This window comes from Macrotis lagotis, chromosome 6, assembly GCF_037893015.1.
Source record: "Macrotis lagotis isolate mMagLag1 chromosome 6, bilby.v1.9.chrom.fasta, whole genome shotgun sequence".
NCBI classification, from domain to species: domain Eukaryota; kingdom Metazoa; phylum Chordata; class Mammalia; order Peramelemorphia; family Peramelidae; genus Macrotis; species Macrotis lagotis.
The window spans coordinates 220,273,048-220,285,513 of record NC_133663.1 but is presented as its reverse complement, the minus strand read 5'-3'; the positions used below and the strand labels follow the sequence as shown (position 1 = coordinate 220,285,513).

The following is a 12,466-nucleotide window of genomic DNA, read 5'->3' as shown; positions in this document are numbered from 1 at the left end:
GAAATGTTAGCAAAAACAATTAGAGAAGAAAAAGAAATTGAAGGAATTCGAATTGGGAAGGAAGAGACAAAACTCTCACTCTTTGCAGATGATTTTGATTTTGTTTAACTTACTCTTGCTGTCTCATGGAGTAATTAGTTTCTGTAGACTCCATTCTGTTTTAACCTTTTGCAACTCCTTTTCCAATTGGTCAATTTTACTTTTGAAAGAGCTTTCCATTTGACCAATTGAAGTTTTAAGAGAATTATTTTCTTTTTGCATTTGCCTAATTGAGGATCTGACAGAATTGTTCTCATTTTGTACTGGTACAATTCATGATCTGAGAGATTTATTCTCCTTTTGTATTTATCCAATTGTACTTTCTATGTTTTTTTTTTAAGCTCCTTCCTATTTCTTCAAGGAAGTCTTTCTATGCTGAAGACCAGATTGTATTTTCCTCAGAGGTTTGAGGTCTCTCTGAGTTGGGGTCTTTCCCTTCCAAGAATTTTTCTATGGATCCACCTTTCCTCTGACCATTCTTCATCTTGCTAAGACCTGAGTTGGGGAGGGGCTGGTTCACAGGGACTTGGGATTACTAAAAGCTTTACTCACTGAGTGAAGTTTCTCTGGCTGGCAAGTAGGAGGTGCTGGTTGCTTTCTCTGTAGTGTCTGTGACTTTGATTGAGGCCTTCTCCCTTTGTTGGAAGGGAGGAGTTGGCGCTATTGAATTCTTTTACCTTCAACCAACAGTGGGCTTTGCTCTGGCATGAGGTCATTCCTCATCTGGGCTGGTTCTTCTCCTCATACACCTGGGCCTGAGGCAGAATTAGTTTGCATTTGTATGTTAGGGAAGAAGTCTGAGTTGTAATGGGACTCCTGAGTTCCTCAGACCAGAGCCGCTCAGGGATGGTGTGTCCACAGCTTTCCTGCTCCAGAACTTCCCTCTAGTCCTGTCTGCAAGCTCCCAGGGGACAGCACCAACACCAGCGCCTCTGCTCCCTAGTTGTCTCAAGCCCCTGCCATCTATGCCCACTGCTGATCAAGCATGTCCAGCTCTCGGGCTCTCAGACTCCTGGTTCCAATTCAGCTGTTAATCTGCTTGATCCTGGGCTGATCCTCCCTCTGAGCCCAGACTCACCCGCCTGAATTCAGCCAAAGCTGCTGCCAGAGAGAAATCCTGAGGTACATGTTTTTTCTCCTGGCTTTTCTTTCTGGGTTTTCTGGGTAGGATTTCCTTTAAGAGGTTTGTTTCATGTGATAGATGGGGAAGAGATCAGGAGACTTTAGAACTCTGCCTGCCTTCTCTCCGCCATCTTGGCTGGAAGTCTAGAAGAGATATTTCAAAGGTAGAATTGGCAAAGGATTGGATATCGAAATGTGGGTGAAAGAGAATTAGGAGCAGAGGATGACTATCTACTAAATAAAAGATATTACCAAACAGCTTCAAAACTCTTAAATACAATGGATAGTGTTGCTTCTTTATTAATTTGATGTGTTCTTCATTTCTTTTGTCATTTGATAAATAATGGAATGGTTGCTGAGTGGTTCTTGGCCTTCATTAACGAAGAAGACCAAAATGACATCACTGTGTTTGACACAAATTAGAGTATCTCCAACTGTGGCTGCTCAGACCAGTACAAGCTCAGAATGCTCTACCACAGGTCAGTCACAAATAGTCCATGTGAAACCTAGGATGGGTACTCTAAACAGATGTGTCACGTTTCCTGTTTCAGTTCTGCCTTCCTCACAGAATGCAGCTCCGTCATTAATGAGGGCATGCCATGCTAGGTGGTCCTGTGCCAGAGTCTCCCATGCTATGCAATAAATTCTAAAGTTCTTCAATGAGGCTTTCAGGGTATCCTTCTCACCCTCTTGTGAGTGCTTGCCCTGTGTGAGTTCTCCATATAATAATTATTTTGGAAAACATACATTTGGAATTCTAACAAGATGACCAGTCCATCGTAGTTACACTTTCTGTAGTAATGTTGGAATGCAAGGCAGTTTAACATGAGAAAGGATCTTATGGTATTTTCTCCTGCCAGGTGATCACAATCTTCCTAAGACAATTCAAATGGAAGCTATTCAGTTTCCAGACCTGGTGCTGGTAGACTGTCCAAGTTTCACAGATCTACTGCAATGAGGTCAGCACAATAGCTCTGTAGACCTTCAGATTGGTAGTCAGTCTAATATCTCTTCTCTCCCACACTTTATTTCAGAACCACCCAAATACTGAGCTAGCTTGGTAATGCTATTGCTGACTTTATTATCAATGCGAACCTCCCCGGCAAGGACACAGCCAAGGTAATTGAACTTGTCCACAGTGCTCAGAACTTCTCCTTTTGCTGTAATTGATGGTTCCACATATGGATGGTGTGGTGCTGACTGATGGAGCACTTGGGTTTTCTTGATGTTCATTGTAGGACCAAAATGAACACAAGCAGCAGAGAATCTATCCATATTTTGTTGCATCTCAGCTTCAGAGTCTGCACTGAGGGCACAATCATCTTCAAACAGAAGATCATGCACCAACATTACCTCCACTTTGGTCTAGGCTTGTAGCCTTTTCAAGTTAAAGAATTTCCCATCAAACTGACTTTGAGGCCATGCTCATGATCAGTAAAGGTACTTGATAACATGGCTGAAAACACCATGCTGAAAAGCATGGGAACAAGGACACATCCTTGTTTTACTCCATTGGCAAAAGGGAAATCTCTAGAGCATTGTCCACTATCCAGAACCCTGGGCTATCATGTTGTCATGGAACTCACGTATAATACTGATTAAATTCTCTGGGCATAATTTTTCCATAAACCCTCATGACTGATGGTATCAAAGTCCTTGGTCAGATCTCTAAATGTGTACAGACCTCTGTGCTGTTCCTGGCATTTTTCCTGGAGTTATCGGGCTGCAAACACATTCAATATTCCTCTACCCTTTCTGAAGCCACATTGGCTCTCAGGAACATGACCAACTTCCTGGTGAAGAACCAGCCTATTGAGAAGGACTCTGGCAAGAATCTTATCAGCAATGAATACAAGAGAAATACCCCTGTGATTGTCACAGGAGAATCTATTCTGTTTGCCTTTATAGAGATGGATGATGGAGGCAACCTTGAATTCTTGGGGGAGGATAACCTCTTCATGCCATATAACCTGGAAAATTTCAGTCAGTTTTTGGATGAACAATACATGGGCACATTCCTAGATAACACAAGATCCAATAGATCTGAAAGACAAACAGGTCTTGTCACAAGAGAACTCAGCAGGTATGGTATCCACATAGCAGCCCTGAGTGAAACTAGGCTGGGAAATGAAGGCCAGCTTACTGAAGTCAGAGCTGGATACACATTTTTCTGGAGGGATCACAGTGAAAGGGAACGCCATGAAGCTGAGGTATGTTTTGCTATCAAAACTAATCTAGTCAACATTCTTGAATGCCTACCAAAAGGGACCTAATAATCTGAATGACAGCCTTATGACAATGAGATTACCATTTCCAGGAAAATGCCATGCCACCATCATTGGTGCCTATGCTTCTGCCATGATGAACACTGATGAAGTTTAAGAAAAATTTTATGAAGACCTGGAGACCCTTATCATCAATGTACCAAAAGAGGGCAATGGAAGGGTGAATATGCATATACAACTAGTTTCATGTTACATTAAGTGTTTAGTATTTTTGTTTATTTTGTTTTGTTTGTTTTTTCTAATGGAAAAATAATTTTTTCACAGGCAGAAAAGAGCCAAAACATAATTTTTACCTTTTTTGTGTTTTGAATGTTAATGAGTCAGTTGGATGCTTTTGTTTTGAGAAAGAATTTATTGAAATTACTTGGGGTTTTAATATGACCACATGAAAAGCCATTATATCTGACTGATCATCTTCCCATCTTCCAAAATTAAAGTTCTCCCTCCTCCATGAAGATTTTCTTGATCCTCCCAAATTCATATAATCTCTCTTTTCTGAACAACCATGGCATTTTGTTTTGAACTCTCTTTGGCACCTATTATGCTGTGTTTCATAGCCATTTGGTTATCTTATTCTCCCTAATTTGAGGGCAAAGATACTTATACAACCTTAAAGCTAGGAGGGTTTCAAACATATTCCACTCAGTATTTCTTATTTTACAAATGAAGAAACCTCAGATGAAAGAGAGATGAAGTAAATTGTTCATGTCCCCACAGCTTATAGTGAATTATAATTTGAATCCAGATCCTTAGTGTTTTACTCAATTCTGAATATCCAGCCAGTAAGTGATTAATAAATATTTGTTGAATTGAATTGAATGCAAGTGGTCCTGTCATTTCATCCCTGGGAGGTCATTGCTCAGCAACCATCTCTTTGAAATGTAAACATTCTACAGGCCCAGCAGTTGCAGCTACTTAATGAGATGAGGGACTCTTCTCCAGATCAGTCTTAGATTTTCATTTTTCTACTTTGCCTGATAGGGTAAGACCTTCTGACTTCAATTATCTTCTAGATATAGCATAATACTTCATATCCTTCTACTTTCAAGCCTTTATAGCATTTTTAAGATTACCTTAGAAATAGTTAAAAATAAGAGACATATAGCCATCCAAATCACAGGATTTGATCTTCAAGCAGCTTCCTGATTTTCTAGTTCTGATAAATGTAGAGTCATACTGTTGTATTGTTGACATTATACTTTAAAGGCTCTGAATTATATTGGGATTTTTCTGATACAGTTCTTTGTAACCTTCCTTCCTTTTGAGAGTGATACTCAGGCTCAGGGTTGGTATAGCCATGGCTACCCGTGTCCTCTCCGCCTGTGTCCGCCGCCTACCCTCGGCCTTGTGCCACCCTCCTGCCCCCGGAGCCCCCAGCTCGCCTTACTTCGGCCGCTGGGGTTGGCCCAGTGGGCTGCGGTGGAGGCGGGGTTTAAGGGGTGGCAATGATGGCAGGGAGGCAGAGATGGCAGGCGGCGGTGGTTTCAGGAATATCCCTACAGTTGAGCCGCTGATATAGTGGCATGTCCCCTCTGACACTGGAGAGAATTTAGGACCGTGTCCTCTGTGTCTTGAAACTATATGATAAGATTGACCCAGAAAAGCTTTCAGTATCTTCCCATTTCATGAAAGATCTGGGCTTGGATAGTTTGGACCAAGTAGAAATTATAATGACCATGGAAGATGAATTTGGGTTTGAAATTCCTGACACAGATGCCAAAAAGTTAATGTATCCACAAGAGATTGTAGATTACCTTGCAGATAAGAAAGATGTGTACCAATAAACTATTTTTTTTTAAATTTTAAAGAACTCGGATGATCCCAACCAGTGTCTGAATGTGAGAACACAGTAAGATACCGTTGCTGCTTTTGCCAGACTATTTCTGTTGGAACTATGTATTTAAGTTGTCTAAATATGTGTTGACCTTTAAAAATAAACATACAAAATCAAAATCAAAAAAAAAAAAGAAATTGATACTCAGTTTCTCTCTATTAGGTCAGGGATTGCTATTAAGTTTCACACCCAAGACAAAATCCCAATTTAGACTACATAATTCCCAGATAGGATTATATATTTCTCCCTTCTCATCCAGCAACTTTTACATGACTGGCAAGATTTTGTTATCAAGAACTTATTAACTAGAGCAAAGATATAAATGACTAATGCAATTCCTTTCAGGTATCACTTATTTTATTTACAGAAGTCTACCCTAATTTAAGAAGAACCTTCTATTTTGGATAGAAATTCTGAGGGTCTTTTTTCTTGTCTCAGATTGATTCTTTATGAAGGCAAAATAGTCCATACTTCTTACCTAACCTTTTTTACTGAATGTCTGTCGTCTCAGACAAAGTGAGACCTGGAAAAGACCTTGGTTTTAAAGGCCAAGGTATCCCAGTGCATCTTCAGTCATCTCACCATCCTGATCTATGTTTTATCAGTAAACTCTGATGACTCTGGAAGAGAGAGTGAGGTTGATCACTTAAATCTAATTTACTTGGAAGTCAACACTCTCCTGACATCACTGGTCCTCTTAAGAACAAAGAATGAACAACAATCAAGGCCTATAATTCAATTGTGTGGGTTAATATAATAAGTTAACATATGTAGGTGGCTAGATGGCACAATATACATATATATGTACATATATAAATATACATATAGACATATATAAGCGTATATATAAGCACAAGTTACTATAAGTCACAATCTAATTATTGTGTTTTGATTATCTCTTTACAAACAAAGCCCACCTTCAGGTAGCACATTAATTTAAGCAGGCAACTCCTATGATAATTTGCCAAAGAGAGAGAAAGAGGCTGCAGTGGAACATATCTGACGGCATTACTATTGACTCTAGGTGGACCTTGTGATCGCCTCATCAGTGACACACACATATCGACTCCTGGCAGAACCAGACACTTCCATTTATGCTGCTATGGAAGATCCTTATCAGTTTGTAAGCCAATCAGATTCAGGAAAGTCTGTTGCAAACCGAAACAAAGGACAACATGAGACCATGATACCAAAAGTCATGCATCCATCATTTCACCCATCTTGGAAAAATAGTGCAGTGATGGGTCAGGTACTCTGTTATTTTTTTTTTTTCCATCTAGTTTCCTAGCCTTTCCTTCCTAATACTGTGCAGTAGTTTTCTGCAAACTTGGTTGGGGTTTTAGTCTATGCTCTCATTGAAACAGAAAAAAATCTTCTGTTGGATCTCCATGTTGGATGTCCATCTCCCCATAACTAAAGCAACTGTATCTTCCACAACTCCTTTTCTTCAAACCATCTTGTAAAAGTCATTACAATTAAAATTCTTTGAATCCTAGCACAGATATGATCTTTTATTTTATTACTAACAACTCTGAAGCAATTAATAATGAAAGATTTTGTTCCAGGGAAAATTAAAACAGAATTTTAATTTTTTATTTGAATTTAATACTTATGATGTGTTATGTGACAGCCTCTAACTATAGAATAGCCAGTTAATATAGACTCATTCACTTCATCAATATATATTTTAGCTAATATGGAATGACTAGAACTCAACAATAAAATGGCCTCTTAGACAAGAGGCAAAAAATAAGGGGTAAAAAGTCTGAAAATATTGACTCTATTTCTCATATTATTTTTTTTAGTTTTTTTTTTTTTTGGAAGGCAGTGGGTTTAAGTGGCTTGCCCAAGGCCATACAGCTATGTAATTATTAAATATCTGAGGTCACATTTGAGTTCAGGTACGCCTGACTCCAGGGCTGGTGCTCTATCCACTGCGCCACCTAGCTGCCCCTATTTCTCATCTTATTAAGGAAAGGCCAATGGCTGTCCAACTTTAAGGTTACCAGTTAATCAAAGATACTCTGTGCCTTGTACATTGTACATTTAAAAAAAACCCTAAAACATTCTGATTCTATTATTTAACGTAGGATTATGCTAGAATAAATAATATCCAGTGTGAATCTAATCAAGGATGCTAAGTCACCAGGAAGACATAATGTACAGATTTTAATCCATACCCCTTGAAAAAGTTTTGGATTAGGCTTTAAAAGATAGGTTTAAGTTCTGGTACTTTTACTAACTTTCTGTGTGCTTTTGAATGCTTGCTTGGAGAAGAGACGATTCAGGAGAGTTTTGAGGGGTTTTTGGCTAATTCAAATATTTAAAGGATTGCCATCAGTAGTGTTTTACTTAGTGACAAAGGGAAGAATTAAGAATCTACAAGATGATATATTTTGACTCAATATAAATAGAAACTTTCTGACAGTTAAAATTTTCAAAAGAAGAATGGGTTACTTTAGACGTAATGAGCTCTCTATCATTGGAAATCTTTATACAAAGTATAGATGGCCCCTTGACATATTGTTGAGGGAATTCATGCTTAAGATAGGAATTAGACATGACCCATTAAAGTCCTAACTAATTCAATAGTTTTGGTTGCTTTTTCATTTAGAGGCAGCATAATAGAGTGAAAAGAGTGCCAACCACTCTTAGGAGGCCTAATTTAGAATCCCAGTTCTGCTACTGTGGGACAATTTTTTTTTTTTTGTCCACAAAATAGTGATCTCTCAAGCTACCCAAAAGATCTGCTATTCAGTAATATTTATTTAGGGACACAAATTAAACATTTTCCTTGTTCCTCTTTATTTGTTTCCTTCCTTCCTTCCTTCCTTCCTTCCTTCCTTCCTTCCTTCCTTCCTTCCTTCCTTCCTTCTCCTTTCTCTCACTAATGATTCAATTTGACTAAATAGACAATTCACCAAATCAAGTAATTTCAGAGGCAAATGTTAATTTCTAGTTTAAAAATTCATAAACTCAGCATCAAGACAGTTAAGAAATTATAGTTTATTTCCAGTTTCATGAAGGAAAGAATTCCCCTCTAGAGGAAATGAATTCTCTGGGTATGAGGGCAATCGGACCTGAGACAGGGACAGTCATCTTCCTGAGTTCAAATGTGGCCTCACATCTTAATAGCTTTATGACCCTGGACAAGTCACTTAATCCTGTTTTGCCTCAGTTCCTCATCTGTAAAATGATCTGGAAAAAGAAAAGGCAGACTATTCCATTCTCTTTGCCCAGAAAGCCCTAAACAGAATTATGAGGAGTCCAACATGACTAAAGAAATTGTACAACAATATGTTATATAACTAAGGATAATTTAGTATTCATCATAGAGGACCCTACAGTTTATAATTAGATTGCTTAAGACATTTTTTATTAAATATTTGGAGATTCCTTGGAACCCTTAGATTACAGACAACACCCATCAGCAATTGTAGGGTTGCTGGCCATGGCACTGAACAATTCAGCCCTGTCTGTGCAATATCAACTGCCTCTATGGAGCAATGTTTGTGGTTCAGGATAAACTTATCTTCATTTTGTAACCAAGAGAATGAGATTCTCTTTTAATCCTTATATGTCTGTGCAGAGCTGAAGGGAATTGGGACTGGGCCTTGCACTAGTTTGGACATAGCCTATTATAATATGATAAGAACTGGCTAACAAATATTATTCCTATATGAGATATAAGATTCTGAAATCCCATTTTCACTTTCTGTAGAGAAATAAAACTAAAAAAAGATACCCACTCTCTCATCAGCAAGAAAAGAGATACAGATTTGTATTAGTCTGTGTGGCATAGATTAAAAGTATATAGGTCATTTCAGAAAGAAAGTATAGTAAATGTACTCACCAATATGTAAATATCAAATTTTTGAACAATCTTTGTGAAAGATAAATTGTGTGCTATCTCTCCTTCTCATTACTAGAGGCCTCTCAGCAACCTGGTCCTGACTCACCAACAGAAGACTGAAAGTCCCAAATGTTAATTAATGTCTATCTAATCTAACACTTCACTATTTCCTCCTTTCTTCCCCTCAGAAACATCATGCATATTCCAAATTTCTGCTTTTCAAATTATTCATTGCTCAGACCTCATTTAATTCCACTTCAAGTAATCTCCCTTTGTTACACAAACACAAGCAAGCACACACATACTGATTGATTTCCAGATACCCATTTACCTCCTTTCCATTTACCCTAATTCCACTCAAGGTGATTTTTTTTAAAAGTTAAAGTGAATTAAAATGAAATTTTTATGTATAATTTTATGATTCCCCCTAAAGTAACTGCAACTGAAAAACCAGTATCCTTATGAATAGATTGGTTAAACAATTGTTTGAGTAGAACAATTGAATATCAGAAATATTCCCTATCTTCCATAATCTACAGTACCAGAAGGTCAAAGTCTTTTAGAGTAAATATTGCCCTCTGATTTGAGTAAGGTGTTGAAATTTTTTTAAGTGCAAATGCTTAAGACATGTAAATATTTTTAACACTGATAGAAATTAGCTTATCAGATTTTCCAACTGAATTAAGAGTCCTGGGTTCCTGTATAAAGGAGAGTCATTGAAAAGGATAGAATAAGCTTAAGAAGGAGTGTTTTTGTCTGTTAAGTCATAATATTTACTTATATTGAGTTTGTAATACATTTAAATCTCCAAATATTTTTCCAATATAATTTCCTTTCTAGCTGTGTCTCCTACATCATGCTATATTTGTTTATCTATAAATCCTTATCAGTGCTTTTATGTTTTGCTTTTTTTGGTTTTTTTGCAAGGCAAATGGGGTTAAGTGGCTTGCCCAAGGCCCCACACCTAGGTAATTATTAAGTGTCTGAGATCGGATTTGAACCCAGGTACTCCTGACTCCAGGGCCATTGCTTTGTCCACTTTGCCACCTAGCCACCCCCTATCAATGCTTTTAATAACCACATTGAAACATCTACTATGTACCCTCACTAAAATGCTCTTTTACAATAAAGTGGGAGAAATAACTAAAATAAACCAGTGCAAGAACTGTGTGGTCTATATACCAAAGGAGTAAGCACGTTTTGCTATTAGTTCTCTGGAACTAAGATTAGACCTTTTTCTATAGTCCTAGGATTTCAGGAGATCACTGAGTAAACCAGTTCTGTCATCTCATATACTAGCTATTCCTCCCTGTTTCATGTTACCCACAAATTTAATTAAGCATCCCACTTGTGCCTTATCCAATTCATTAATAAAAATGATTGGGACAGAGTCAAGGAGAAGCATTTCACTATAAATGTCCCTACTGGTTGACATGATCTCTCATTTTATAGTCTTCCTGGTTCCAATCAACTTCTACCATTCAATCAACTTACAATATATCACAATGACTCTGTGTCTACCGAATCATATTACTTCTTTTCATCATATCTCCTCAGAGATGGGGAAGGTAAAGTCACTAGCAATCTCTAGGATTTCAGGTGCTATAAGGTAGGTGCCAGTCCCTGTGATTCTAGAGAGATCTTTCTGCCATTCAAAAAGACCAAGCTTTACTCTCTTGGGTACCTCTTGTGGAATCTTCCAGTCAGGTGCAAAGATTCTCCATCTCCTCACCCCATGCAAGTACTATAGCTCAGCTTTCTCTCAGTCAATCAGGAGTCATGTTTTCCATTACTTGCAAGTACACAGATTACAGAGCTACTACCACTCAGCAAATCTAGCTAGCCTGCATGGACTAAAGTTACAATACATTTATATATACGGTGATTACAGAAAAATAGAATCTGAGAAGAGATCTCATCTAATTCAGCCCATACCTGGACAGAAAGTTCCTCTTCAACATCTCCAATAAGTGAACCAATTAATGGACAAAATATTATTGTGTTTCCTGTTTGCCAAGTGCTATGCCAAGTCCTGGGAATACAAACAGAAAGAATGGAGAGAGGTCTTCTCAAGGCAATCATACTTTAATTGGAGGAGATAATGCATAAAGTTCAGTTATTAGGTAAATGAAAAGACTTGAAGTCTTAGAAGTTCAGGCATGGAATAACTCAGGGAAATGGCAAGGTATCTACATGGAGTACTGAGGATATGCAAGTAGGTAAGATGACAGATAATGTCAGAGACTAGTATGATACTTTAGGCAGGGTAGATAATGGCCTTCCTTTTCACCAGAAGGAATTAAGGTTGGTAACTGCTAACTTACTTAAGCTATTTTAGTGGTAAATCAGTTCAAACTAGTTTGGGGGTGGGTTATACTGGTGAGGTCAAAGAGAGAAAGAAAAAGGTAAAAGATGACCCACTGGCTATGCAGGATGGTATCAGTAGAGGAGGCAATTAGAGCAGGATGCCTGCAATGGTGAGGTTCCAACCCAACCTTGAAGATCTTGGGTTTTTTTTTTTTTTTTTTTTGCTAACATGTAGTAATCACTGCTCTCTCTTCAAAGTTCTCACAAAACATTTTTAAATAATTCATTCTCAAATTTTTCTTTAAATTTACAGCAAACCTCTTGTCATCAGTTTCAAGCATTTATCCTTTTACTCTTTTTGAAAATGGGAACTATGTTTGATTTTCTCTAGTTCTTGAATGCCTCTTTTCTCCACTGTATTCTCTCATTGGATCATTTTGAGTGGAATATTCCCTCTTAAGTGTTAGTATCTGGGTGGCTGGGTGGTGCAGTGGATAGAGTACCAGCCCTATAGTCAGAGTACCTGGGTTCAAATCCTGTCTCAGACACTTAATAATTACCTAGGCGTGTGGCCTTGGGCAAGCCACTTAACCCAATTTGCCTTACAGAAACCTAAAAAAAAGAAATCATTAAAACAAAGAAAGGCTTATTACCCTTAGACTATTCTTAGAAGAGGGAAAGAGTCCTTGCATTTTCGGTCACACACCCTCCTGATTCTATTAGGGAGTGAAATAATGGACTATTTCCAGAAAGACCTTGCATTGATTCTGTTAGGGAAGGAAATAATGGAATACTTCCAGAGAAGAGATCTTACAGTCTTAGTCACCTGTTTGATAATAGACTTGGAGAACAGTAGCCTGTCTTCTCTTGTTTGATAAGTACTAAAATAAGAAGGTAATAGAGTTTTTTTTTGAAGACCTTACATACTCAGACATTAATTCATTTAGATAGATAACAGAAGGTCATTTGAAATCATCTTCTGATACCCTCACCATCTGGATGGTGAAGTAATATTCTTTGAAAACA

The 12,466-nt window shown here is 37.9% G+C and overlaps 1 protein-coding gene across 1 annotated transcript in view; it reads left to right on the top strand.

The window, feature by feature from the left end:
* The first annotated feature begins 677 nt into the window (after window positions 1-677).
* The window catches only part of LOC141492346 (coiled-coil domain-containing protein 170-like), a 35,153-nt gene continuing 23,364 nt past the window's right edge, over window positions 678-12,466 (top strand). The window contains 2 exon segments of the mRNA XM_074192789.1: window positions 678-1,640; window positions 6,305-6,529. Of these exon segments, the coding sequence (XP_074048890.1) occupies window positions 6,383-6,529 (147 nt within the window). The 5' untranslated portion in view covers window positions 678-1,640; window positions 6,305-6,382.